Source organism: Hyaena hyaena, unplaced genomic scaffold (assembly GCF_003009895.1).
Source record: "Hyaena hyaena isolate Hyena2069 unplaced genomic scaffold, ASM300989v1 scaffold_4, whole genome shotgun sequence".
Lineage (NCBI taxonomy): Eukaryota > Metazoa > Chordata > Mammalia > Carnivora > Hyaenidae > Hyaena > Hyaena hyaena.
Window position 1 is genome coordinate 2,742,663 of NW_024080636.1, and position 12,965 is coordinate 2,755,627.

The 12,965-nt window shown below is 50.6% G+C and overlaps 1 protein-coding gene across 3 annotated transcripts in view; it reads right to left on the minus strand.

The window, feature by feature from the left end:
• TCF20 (transcription factor 20) overlaps window positions 1-12,965 on the minus strand; it is a 101,661-nt gene that overhangs the window by 43,982 nt on the left and 44,714 nt on the right. For all 3 annotated transcript variants that reach the window (XM_039234865.1, XM_039234855.1, XM_039234862.1), the window contains exon 2: window positions 3,820-9,507. In XM_039234865.1, the coding sequence (XP_039090796.1) occupies window positions 3,820-9,471 (5,652 nt within the window). In that variant the 5' untranslated portion in view covers window positions 9,472-9,507. The remainder of the gene's footprint in view (window positions 1-3,819; window positions 9,508-12,965) is intronic.

The following is a 12,965-nucleotide window of genomic DNA, read 5'->3' on the forward strand; positions in this document are numbered from 1 at the left end:
GAGAGAGAGAGAGAGAGACAGCGTGAGCAGGGGAGGGTCAGAGAGAGAGAAAGTCACAGACTCCGAAACAGGCTCCAGGCTCTGAGCTGGCAGCCAGCACAGAGCCCGACGCGGGGCTCGAACCCACGAACCGCGAGACCATGACCCAAGCGCAAGTCGGACGCTTAACCGACTAAGCCACCCAGGCGCCCCTGAAATATTTTATTTTTAAATATTTATTTATTTTTGAGAGAGAGAGAGCACAAGCGGGACAGGGGCAGAGAGAGAGGGAGACAGAGAATCCCAAGCAGGCTCTGGCTGTCAGCGCAAAACCGACGTGGGGTCTGAACCCACAAACCGCGAGATTGTGGCCTGAGCCCAAGTCATATGTTCAACTGACTGAGCCACTCAGGTGCCCCTGAAATTAATTTAAAAAAACAGAAATCACTTTCAATGTTCTCGAACTGAAGTGCTTCGTGTCCTCCTAACCACCTAGTCCATGACAGCAGTGGGATGGGGATGGGCCAGAGAGAATGATTTATCAGATTCAGTCTATCTGTTCCAACTATAACATGCCAGATCCTACTCTGGGATCAAAGCTGACAAGGACTAAATAAGCTAAATTTACTTTGCTTTACTGTGTCACTTTCTGAAGACACAGATTCCCAACTAGGAATTTTAAGAGGCAAGCCTGCTGGTCACCAACCTTTCTGGGATGGAGGGACTTGTGATTTAGGGTGGTCACATTATTCTTGGATGCCTTCTACTTTCTAGAAACTAGATGTGGATTGAGACACAGGATTTAGGGACCTGCTGGGAAGGAGTCCACCTGTTGATTACTGGTTACCGATGACTGTCCCCAGAAGGTTCAACAGTTTACACATAAATGTTACCCTGAGAGGGGCACCTGGGTGGCTCTGTTGATTAGGCATCTGACTTCAGATCAGGTCATGATCTCATGGTTCATGAGTTTGAGCCCCGCATGGGGCTGGCTGCTGTTAGCATGGAGACTGCTTTGGATCCTGTGCCCCCCCCCCCGCCCCCACTCCTACTCCACTGGTGCTCTCTCAAAAATAAACATTTAAAAAAGTTATTCTGAGAGAAATTAATAATAATCTATGTTGAAATAAAGAAAACACTGGCTGGGGCACCTGGGTGGCTCAGTCAGTTAAACTTCTGACTCTTGGTTTTGGCTCAGGTCATCATCTCATGGTTCTTGAGATCAACACCCACACTGGGCTCTGCGCCCACAGTGCAGAGCCTGCTTAGGATTCTCTCTCTCCCTCTCTCTCTCTGCCCCTTCCTGCTTGCCAGTGCAAGTGCACGTGTGCTCTCTTTCAAAATCTTGATAAACATTTAAAAAAAAAGAAAGAAAACACTGACAGATGGGCAGGGACACACACATAAAATAACAAACACAACAAAACAAACCACCAAATATGGCAGACAGGCCACCAACGGGGGCAAGATAATGACTGATAGAGTACAGAGTACTCTGGATTGACTATTTAAAGAACTTTCTACTTTAGGGTCTTAAATGTTAACGTCCCTTTAGGACTTCCACGTTGTAAAATGTCACGTGTGTAAGAAGTAAATGTGTTTCAAGCTTGGGGATTGGGAGCAACTCTGGTGATGGAGAGGGAAGGGGGGAGAAAAAACTCAAGGGGGAAAGGGTCTGAGAGGGAAAGGCAAGCCCCTCGTGTGACTAAATTTGAGTGTTCCAATTTAAAACATATACCAACTTCACAGGGCGCCTGGGTGACTCAGTCAGTTAAGCGTCTGACTTCAGCTCAGGTCATGATCTCGTGGTTCTGTGGGTTAGAGCCCCGTGTCGGGCTCTGTGCTGACAGCTTGGAGCCTGGTGCCTGCTTCAGATTCTGTGTCTGCCTCTCTCTCAGCCCCTCCCCAGCTCGCTCACTCTCTCCCTCCCTCAAAAATAAACATTAAAAAATTTGTTTAATTAAAAAAATAAACTTCATATTAATTACATTTTTTACTGCAGTTTATAGTTTTGACTTCCTTTTTGTCAGACACTGATAAATTCTGGAGACAATGCAATGATAAAATATACTGCTTTGGGGAGAAACGTAGGGGGAGAGGAAAATAATGTCCAAGAATAACTATGATCCTGGCTGACGCAATCCTTCTTCACAATGATTAAAAGTCATCAGTATATTTGTCAAGTGTGGTAAACTTTAAATATATATGAATACAAAAACTCCTATGTGATTCAATATTGTAGACCGAAGATACATTTCCCACCTTCCCCTCCCAGAAAGACAAAGGGATAAACTTCTACGACAACTGCACAAGCACATGAAGAACGGCAGAGGAAACAAACCACGAGGTGTCCCAATTTCCAGACGCTGGAAATGGAACAAGGAGGGCACGACCCAGCAGCCTGAAAGGCACAGAGAGGAGCGAGTGCAGGGGAGGGGCCGCCAGAAGGCCAGCCACCACGCGGTGCACAGCCTGGAAATCACAGGCGTCTCAGGAAGGGGGGCCAGCTATCAGGTCATCAGCTCAAAATTTTCAGAGGAGTCAGGTCCCTAACCCAACCCAATTCAAGCAGTCAACGGTCCTCCTCCCAGAAGGATATTCGGAGAAGTTTCTTGAGAACATAAGAAATGAAGATAAATAAATACAAAGTGCGACGGAAGAGCTGAAGAGAGTGTGGAGAAATGAGAACAAAAAGGCAGAGAGCGAGCGAGCCCAGGAGAGAAAAGGCAAAGCCAGAGGACCAATTCAGGAAGTACGACACCTAACTGACAGGATTCCAGAAAGAACAGAGAAAAGAGAGGGAAATTACCCAAGACACAGCACACAACAAACTTCCTCAACTGGAAGACAGGGGTTTACAGATGGCAAGGGCTGGCACAGTGAGTGAAGACATCCACCCCAAGGTCAACAGAGAGGATCCTCAAACCTTCCAGAGGAGAAAGGCAGCACACACACTAAGGACTGAAATCATAACAGCTCTCATCCCTGTAGCACTAGAAGCTCAAGGACAAGTGAGGAATCAGGACTCGAAAAAAGTGAGAGAAAATTATTCCAAATCTAGGATTCCATACCCAGCCAAACCTCAACTAAGCATGAGGATGGGATAAAGGCATGTTCTCGTACAGGGTAAGAGCTCTGAGTATCTACCTCCCACCTCCCTTCTGAGCAAACTCCTGAAGGCTGAGGGTGCCCCGGGCAAGCTGAGGCCGCAGGCTGAGAAAGGCGAAGACACAGGGTTGAGGAAACAGCGTTCACTGGATTAAAGAACTGAGTGCTAATGATGACAGACGCCCCAGGACAACAATTACCCAACAGTCCTAAAGAGTAAATATCCTGATCGTCAGGTTTGGATCAGAGAGATGCGGTCCAAGAAAAGCCATAAAAATGTGAATTAATAATTCTAGAGAAATGAAGAGTTTTAGAAGGAAGGAAATATAACCGTGGTATACTTCGTAAGCATTAGAGAGTCAGATGTTGAAAAACGGAGAAAAGGACCAATAAATAACACAGACAGCGGTAAAGGCTTCTTGTTTAGAAACAGGAAACCGGCAGAGGGGCGGGCAGTCAGGTTCGAGGGCTGTGGTAGGGACGCTTGCTCTGGTACGCGGTGCCGCACTAACATGACTTTGTAACCCAGGGACATGTCTTACTGATAAAAACAGAAGTTAAACAAATCTTCCAAATTATTTCATTTCCTGCCCATCATCTGGGCCTAGGGGCTTTAATCTGGAGGGAGTCCCACGTGACACAGAATAATAGGGCCAGAACAAGCCAAGGTGGAAGAAACTGCACAGAAAGAAGGGACAGGAAGAGCAAGCTGGGGAGGGAATTCGTACTCACCATCTCTCTGGCTATTTCCAGCGCCTCCTGCAGGCCGTAGAGCCTGCCACACACCAGGTAGATTCCATTGGCCCAGAGAATACAACCCTCATGGACCCAAAATTCATTGCTGTCGAGAGGTAGTTCAGGGATTTGTAACTCCAGCTCGGGGCCACCTTCGGAAGTGGTGGGCACGGAGGGCTTTGAGTCCAAAACAGTCTTTTCGCTGCTGCCCTCGGTGGTTGCTTTCTTACAAGGGAGCCCCCTGGACAGGGACCGAGGGCCTCCGCCACAGTCTTCCGAGCGGTGTCGCCGCTTAAACCTGGGGTGGGCGGCCAGGCTCCTCTGCTCCTTCTGCTGCTGCTGCTCTTCCTCCTCCTCAGTGTCCGTCTTGGAGCCATTGGACGCACTTTTGTGCCGTACCTTAACTTTGCTCTGCATTTCCGTGGCCCTCTTGGGGGGCGGATTCTTCGGGAGAGTGGCTGCATAATCTTGGGGGTAAAAGGGTCCAAAGAGGTCGCCCATGTTCCGGTAACTGGCCCACTTGCCACATAGACAGCAAACCAGGTGCCCCATAACAGAGGACTCTGTCACGACAGGGCCCTGCAGCATGAAGGACGAAGCTGGGAGCACCTTGCTTTCAGTGCTGCTGGGTGGCGGGGTCAGAGACCTCTGACCCTTCCGACCCCTCACCAATTTGGTCTGTTCTTCCTCTTCAGCATTGATGATTGTACAAACGGCTCCAAGTTCACACTTATTTACTACATGGATGTAAGGGAAAAAAGACTTGTTCTTGGCATCGGTTTTATCCAGTGGCTGGGTGGCATACTTTAGTTTGATCTCAGGTTCTTGGGGTTCCACGATGGGAACCGCCTGTTTGGTTTTCCGCTTCCTTGGCTGTGCCCCAGGCTTCCTTCTCTCCCGCCTTTGCCTCTGCTTTTTTGGCTTTGGCTCTCCATCTGCAGAAGCTTCTGGTATCTGAGGGGGCTGAGGGGGTGGAGGCGGTGGCTGCTGTTTCTTCTGCTTGTTCACACTACCAATGGGTCTCCCCTTCTTCTTTCCAGACGGGAAGTACCCCTTCGGGGGGAAACCCTCTTGCTTGGGGGAAATCGTCACTGTATCGCTCTCTTTCTCTTCAGCCTTGGGGTTTGCCTCAGGGGCCGACACGCCCGCCGGAGGTACATTCTTTGAGTCAGAAAAGATTAAAGGTGCAGTCCCACCAAGGGAACCATCGGGTCTCCCTTGGTTACTCCCAGGCTTCTGTAAGGTCGTGGACGTCATGGTGCCAGGGGGTTCCTTTCCAGCGGTGACGGTGTCTGGGTGTGTCTCGGTCTTCACTTTGTCGTCCCCACTGGCACGCCACTCCTCTGAAGACCTTGCCAGGGGCTTTTCCACGTTCAACTCCTGGCTTGTTGGACAGACTAGGTCAGATCCCAGCTCACCTTTTCTCTTCTCCATCTCGGCATCCTGAACAGACACACTCCCACCTTCGGGGGGGCCACTCTTCAAAGACAGTATGTCATCAAGAGTAACCGTGTCCCCTCCAGCCTCCGCGCTGTTTGAGGACGCACTCCTCCTAATATTTGGGGATGTGATCTTCTGAACTATAGCCTCCAACTTCAACCCCCGTCCTTTCCGGGGGGGCAGTATTTTGGTCTTAGCAGGGCTCGTGAGGGTAACAGCAGGGCAGTTCCTACTATCTGGACTTGGAAGGTCCTTGGAGGATTCTCTTTTAGGGACAGACTTGACATCCTGACTGTGAGAAAGATGTGCATAGGAATTGAATCCTCGATCGGCGCCTTCTTTTGGTGGGTGAAGGAGACGCCCTTTATCTTCGGTGTTACTGTTCTTCATATCTTGTGACTGCCTCTTGCTGGGAATGGGAGAGATAAAGGATCGCACCCGCCTCCGCATGATTAAGGGGTTTTGAGAAGAATGATCCTCTTGGCCTGGAAGCCTGAGCATAACATTCCCAGGTTTGGATGACTGTGCGGTCTCAGTGAGCCCGTGTCCATCGGCCTCATGGGGCGGTCCATACCTTTTCTGATTGGACATTCCCGGAGGACCGCTGCTTTTGGCTGGAGAAGTCTGCCGGGAAAGATCCCAACAAGATTCTTGTTGTAACTTCTGGGAGCCATGCTTCAATTCAATGCCTTTGTTAGACAGACCATCACTAGACATGAGGCAGCGCCCACCTTCCTGACCGCTGGGGTCGTGGTAAGTCCCCATCGGTGGGCCATACATCATACCATCTTTGTCATTTTTCAGGGGGCTCCGCACTCTGTCAAGAAACTGCTGCTGCCGTGGGCTCTTCCGCGGTCCCTCCTGCCTGTGCTGTGCTGCAGAGATTACTCCCTGAGCGGAGCTGCTGCTCCAGTCTTTGTATTCCTCTTGCTGCTGTTGGTACATCTGCCTCTTATAATGGAGCTGAGAATTCAAACCCGCATTGGGGTCCCCATAAGCATGAGCCCGCGTGTTTGTGTGGTAAGCGGAGGCCAGGCTTTCTGAGTTGGGAGAGAAGGGAGCATGTAAACTCCGGTTGGCCCTCTCTGAAAAGGTCATGTGTGGGTTCATGTGATGAGGGTCTCCCCCTGGACCTCTGCTCCTCCCAGGAGACATCTTCAGTTTTTCTGAGAAGTCGTGATACTGCGAAGGGGACCGACCCCTCATGCCCTCCCGGCCACCGACCCTGCCAGGGACTCGCCGCATCGGCGTGGGTCTGCTGTCCTGCTGGCCATAGTCGGAGATGGAATCGTGGGCTGCTCCAGGGCTGGCATTACCGCGGTAGGACTCATGCTTAATGCTAGCAGGATGGCAGTGGTCCCCGGACTTCTTGTTGTTGAAACTAGCTTGAGATTTGGATTGTTCGAAGTCTTCTTCTTTTATCTGCCCGCTCTGGGATTTCAGCTTTGTTTCCATGGATACCAACCCACCTGGAAGAATGACCGACTGACTTAAACTTGGATTGAGCCGTTCACTCCTTGCAAGTCTGGTGTCGGCACCCATGTGTCCCAGTGAGTGAGCCCCCGGGTCCCTGACAATCTGTCTTAGTGGAGAAATATCACAGATCACTGATCTTCTTTCGGAAAGGGAACCCCCGGGCTCATGAGCTGATGACTGAGGCTCTATTTCAAACTTTCTGGGAATCGGATAGTCAGCCAAATTGATCTGTTTCATCTCAGGAGCCGTGCTGCTTGACTTCCTTTCCCAGGGGCCCCAGTGCGGGTTTTCTAATAGGGACCCAATGCTTTTGTTCAAAAGGCCCCTGCTAGCTAATTCATTGGTCTGACTGACTAAGACATTGGGCCTCGTGACTCCTTCCAGGCCACCAGCCATGCCCTGATGCTCCTGAGTGCTCCTAGAGTATCTCCTGTCAGGGTGGTGGTGGTAGCCCTGAAGCACTTCCTGCAGGAGGCTAGGGAACTTCTCATTCCTACCCTTTCGCTCCCCGTGGCCAGGAAAATCCCCCTTATCTTGTCCCGTAGGATACTGAGGAAAGCTACTGACGTTTCTTGGCACGGCCGACCCGAAACTATCTTTGTAACTGTAGCGCAGGCTTCCAGGAGACTTGCTGGGCTCACTTCTGCCTATAAAACCAGGGCCCACCCCCGAGTGTCCGCTCTGGCCATTTCCCTCTCCGTTGTGGCTGGAGTTATTATCTCCGTTCTTGCTTCCTTTGCTCCCTCCCCCCGGGGGCTCTGGCTGTGGAACTGATGGGTGACTGGTCTCCTTTACTCCGCCAGCACTGGGTGGCCTCTGAGTGATGGCAGGATCATCCTCTTGGGAGCTTTTATCTTGCCCACCAGGCTTTTCTACCCGACCTGTCATGGCTTCCCGGGAGACAATCACCCCAACTGTCTTCTCATTGACCTTTGGGTTGCCCTCGGACGACAATGGTGTGTCCTTAGCACCTGGCGAGGCAGCCTCTTCTCCGGCTGCAGGACTGGCATTGAGTCTGGGGGCTTCGTTCTGAGCGCCTTGCGTTGGCGAGGAGCCGGCCTTCTCGGAGGCTCCGCCCTTGTAGGTGGTGTCGGAGCTGGTGCTCTGGCCACTTAACTGCCTCACGCGCTCACCTTGATCCTCAGAGCTGCTGGAGCAGCCTCCATCCAGCGACTCTGCCATGGGGGACTTCAGCTGTTCTTCGGGCTGCGAGGAGCCTTCGGAGTTGGTGCAGCTGTCTGCTTTCTTAGAAGACGAGGAGGGCCTCTTGGAGGCCTTCTTCTGAGGTGTCAGGGCATCAGAAAGTAGCATGTGCTGAACAGTATTAGGAAGATTGGCCACTTGGGTGCTCAGGGCGCTCAGACTACTCAGCCCGGGATCTGTCAGTCGCTTTTCTGGCACTCCTTCTAGTCCAAACCCTTTGAAGCCTGCGGCATGAGAATTGGGGCTGGGCATCATGGAGGGGGTCGGGCTGAGCTGGGGCATTAACTGTAAAATTCTGTTTCTGGAGCCCATGGGCACATTGCCTTGGCCACACTGGAGATTCTCCCCACTCTGCATCAGAGGAGACGGCGTGGAGCTACAGCTCGGGGACTGAACCACAGAGGCCGCGGGGGAGGGGTTCGAGATGGGACTGAAGTTCTGGTGGAACTGCATGGGGGACCTCACGGGAACCTCGGGCTGGCTGTACTGGCCCACCTGGCCCTGCAGGGGCAGCTTGGTGGCAGCGTTGGTGTACTGCATCACGTGCTGAGGGGGGTGCTGCTGCGCCTGCTGCGCCTGCTGCTGCGGCTGCTGCTGCGCCTGCTGTGTCCCCTGTGGAATCTTTGCCTGTTCAAAATTCTTCATAGACTGAGGCTGATAGCTGTAATTTGATTGTGTTCCATAAGCCTGCGCGTTAGAGCCCACGCCGTGGCCTTCATACTGGGATCCGGCGTTCACGCTGTAACTGCCGTCGTAGCTCTGTCCGGACTGGCTGAAACGCTGTGGCGAAGGGAAGGAGGAGGAGGAGGAGGCGGCAGACGACTGGTAGTGTTGGCCGAACTGACCCACTCGCAGCTGGTACCCGGCAGCAGAGGATGGCAGCGTTGAGGGCCGCTGCATCGGCTGCAGATGGGACGAACCAGACGCTGGCTGGCCAGTGGCTTGCGGCAGAGGCTGATGGGACTGGTAAAGCTGCTGTCTCAACTGCTGCACCTGCTGCTGCTGCTGCTGCTGGCTGGAGGCCTGCTGCTGGTACTGAGCGCTCCCTGGAGAGAAGGGCCCCGTGTAATCCTGCTGATAATGAGACACACCACCAAGGGCAGAGTGCTGTGCTTGAAACTGGCCCACGTGACCCTCGCTCCCATACTGATTGCCAAAGCTGCTCCCCTGGGGAGGTCCGTAGCTCTGCACAGGCCCCGAAGGCCTTCGCTGAGGGGGCTGTGGGGTCCCTGTCGTCACGGGGTCTTTGCTGCCTGCCATGTAGTAGAAGTCTCCAGCCTCCTTCCTGAAACCCTGGTAGCCCTGATGGCCAGAGGTTTCGCTAGCCATCGCTGCTGCGGCTGCCGTTCCTCGTCGCCCACCGCCGCCGCCGCCGCTGCTGCCGCTGCTGCCGCCACCTGCGCCCCCAAAATTCTGGAACATCTGGGCCTGACGAGGGCTGAACTCTTCTATCCGGGATGAGCCGTGTACCTCCTGCGGGTAGCTCTGTTGGTCTCCGTGGTAACTGCTTTGCTCCCGGAAGGACTGCATAGTGTTCAGCAGCACGGCAGCAGGCCAACAGCCCTCCTGGAAATGGAAGAGGAGACAGAAAATATCAGACACGCATCTCCTCCGTTTAAAGAAAATCAAGTCTAGATGATGGAGGGAATATAATCATTCAGACACCCAGACGAAGGGGACTGGTTTGAATTTCACCTCCTTTGATTTCTTATCCTGTTTCTGAAAATGCAAATACGTGGAGAAATGGCCTCAAGAGTGAGGCAGAAGTCTGTGGTAGTATGAGAAGAAATATTCTGGGTTTATATTTATTAAATATAAATTTAATACAGAAAAAAACTCTTCACAATTAAATAAATAAGCCCCCAACATTCAACTGGGCTAAAATACAGGGCTGTGCTATTACTATTAATTAAAAAAAAAAATAGCCCAGCAATTTTTAAGTCTTCCAGTTACAGTGGGGGAGGCTGAGAAAAAAACACTTTCATTTATTTGCTTTTATTATTATTCGTCTGATGGCTGAGCTGAGTCTCAAATAATGATGACGTAGTCACTCCACTGGCTGTCCTGCCCTCCTCAACTTTGAGAAACAGAACTCAGTCTCATGTCCAAATGCATGCTATTGCAGGTTTCCTGTAATTATGGACTGGTGACCCCAGGACACTCAACTCTGATCACTTTATGGATCCCTGATTGCTGAAGTCATCCTCACAAACTTAGGGCTTAACCTCTTTCTTGACAAGCAATTGTTTGCAAGGCACTCCTCCCTTCAACCATCTATCCTTAGCTCCCAGGGATAAAGAACTAAGCAGTGTAAGCCAAAGCAAAAGTGACTTTTCTTCCAGATTCTCTTTGGATGTCTGCAAGAAGTTCCAGCACCTCTAACACCCACACAGTTTTTTATTTGCCAATCTAGTATTCACAGAGTTATAACTGGCCATTACTGTGAAATAGGGAATTGAAACAGTCAAGATAGTGCAAGATAGAGAGGAAAATAAAAATTCATCAGCTAGGACCTAGACAGACTCTTCTCAAAGTCATCTGATTGGGTCAACGGCTTGCATTACCTTTGCTGATGTAATTAGCATGTAATGTACTACTCTTCTCAGACCATCAAGAGACAATCTTATTTTTTTTGCCTTTTGCCGGGGCCTGTCTCCTTCTCAGGGTCAGCTGCGTAGACAAGGCCAAACAGCTCCAAAACTCTTTAAAATCAATTACTTTAAAAAAAAAAAAAAAGTTGTGAAACACATCTAGGTTAGGGTAAGTGTGGGTAAAGTTTTCTTCCAATGGCTTATTAAGCTAGTTTCTTCTTAGTTCCTGCTGGGGGAGCTGACAATAACCACTGCTAGCAGGTTAAGTCAGCAATCCTTTTAAAAGGTGAAGCTGGAGTCTGTATCTCCAAGCCCTACAGGCGCTCGCCATCTCGTTCAAGTGAAGCTGCTCTGTGGGACCCTGTCTCCACCCCATTAACACTGTGACCTCCTCCCCTGCCACTGTCAGCTCTGGTCCTGCGGCACCCTGCTTGGGGGACCATCAAAGGCATCTCTACAGAGGCATTTTGCTCTCGCCTGCAATGTGCTTCCCCAGTAGCCCCATGGCTTGCCCTTCCTTCCAGTCTCTGGGCAAATGTCAACTGACCGGTAAGGCCATCCTATTAAGAACGGCTAACTCCACAGCTGAGGCTGGGCTTTCCTGATCTCCCTCCCCAGCACTTATCCCAACAGACACAGATACGCTACTCCTGTACTAGTCGCGCCCCCTCCCCCCCAACTAGAATGTAAACTCCCTAAAGGGCAGACATTTTGTGCCTCACTGTAAACTTCATGTCATTAAAGAGCACACGGCAGGCATTCTGTGAACCAGTAAACGGTAGAAGAACTAGGTTTTAGAGAACTAGGCTAGAACGTACCTACTCAGAGATGGCAGTGCGGCGGGGAGATGAGAGGGTGGCAGGACAAGAACACAGAACGTGATCGACCTAAAGGCAGAGCTGGAGGGTGCTGAACACCTTGCAATCCTGTAAAGCCCTCCAGGCCCAGGCCCAGGCCCAAGGGGGAAAACCCAACTTGAATCCACAAGAGAGCCGTAAGGAGGCTTTGGAGAGTAAACGTGGGTCAGAGCTGAAGATGGTCAGTTAACTCCAAACTCAGAAAGCTGGCCCACTTCTTCCAGAAATATCTTAAGTCTAAAATAGCTAGACAATAGTCTACTACTTTGATATTAAGTTTGATTATATAATCACACGACCCAGAGTCATCTTTAAACACTCAAGTACAAATAATCTCAGAATCTAAAGGAAACCGCTTCTCATCATCTTCAAAATGCTTCTGCAACAGACTGCTCTTTTCTGTGTTCCTGTGAATCTGCTACTGGGCAACAGACAATAGCTTACTGTAGTGCCCAGTACAGTACCAGTCCCTCACACGCACCGTCACTAACCCTCACAGCACGGACACCCTCACTTTACGGATGAGGACACCAAAGCACAGAGCTCACAAGCCTCCTGAGCAGCAGGCCCCTTCAAGTCATGTTCCTAATATTACACTACCCGGAGGATCCATGATGTGGCCAGTGACAGGTGCCACCTGTCCCATCAGATGTCACACGTTCCAGTGTGTCCCTTCTCTGCCTCCTTCTACAAGGACCCTCCCGCCCTCATTATTTCCAGCACTGCCGAAGACATTCTGTCCACACAGGTATTTGTCTTGTTTGTGATTGTGCCTCTAAGCTGGTGCTCAATGCCGGTGGCCTTCTCTACATGATTGAAGGTGGCTGAGATGGATCCCACTGAATAAAAAGACTCTATCTGGTAGGTTAATGGAAAGTTCTCTCAAGAGACACTCTCTCCACAAATAAATATTTTTATATGTTGTTTAACTAATCCTTCTGTAAATAAAATCAGGCTTCTGAAACTCTACGTGTATAAACAATGTCACTTGCTCCAAAGCTTTCTTAGCAGGAGCTCCTAAGAGCTGAAGACCAGCCTAACACCCGCCAGTCCTGCCGCAGGCCAGCTGGTCCCTGAGAAAACCCTATCTCCAGAGGGATGCCCTTCTCCTCCCTATTGTTGTCGTTCTGGTTTATGAACCAGATGAAAAAAAAATTCTCAGCCAAATACCTCCTGCAGGGCACCGGTCAAGCTAAACATTCTTAATACACACGAAGTCTCCGGTCCACGAGAAAGTGAATGCAAGTTCATGTGTTTTAGGAGCTCCAAGTGAAGGAAACCAAATACACCAGCAATTAAAAATGTCAGCCAGAGGGGCACCTGGGGGCTCAGACAGTTAAACAGCTGACTCTTGATTTCAGCTCAGGTCATGATTCCATGGGTTTGTGAGTTCAAGCCCCACATCGGGCTCTGAACAGACAGTGTAGAGCCTGCTTGGGATTCTGTCTGTCTCCCTCTCTCTCTGCTCCTCCTCTGCTCATTCTTTATCTCTCTCTCTCTCTCTCTCAAAATAAGCTTAAAAAAAAAAAGCCATCAACCAGAGTATTTGTAATTTTAGTATTAGCATTATAAAATA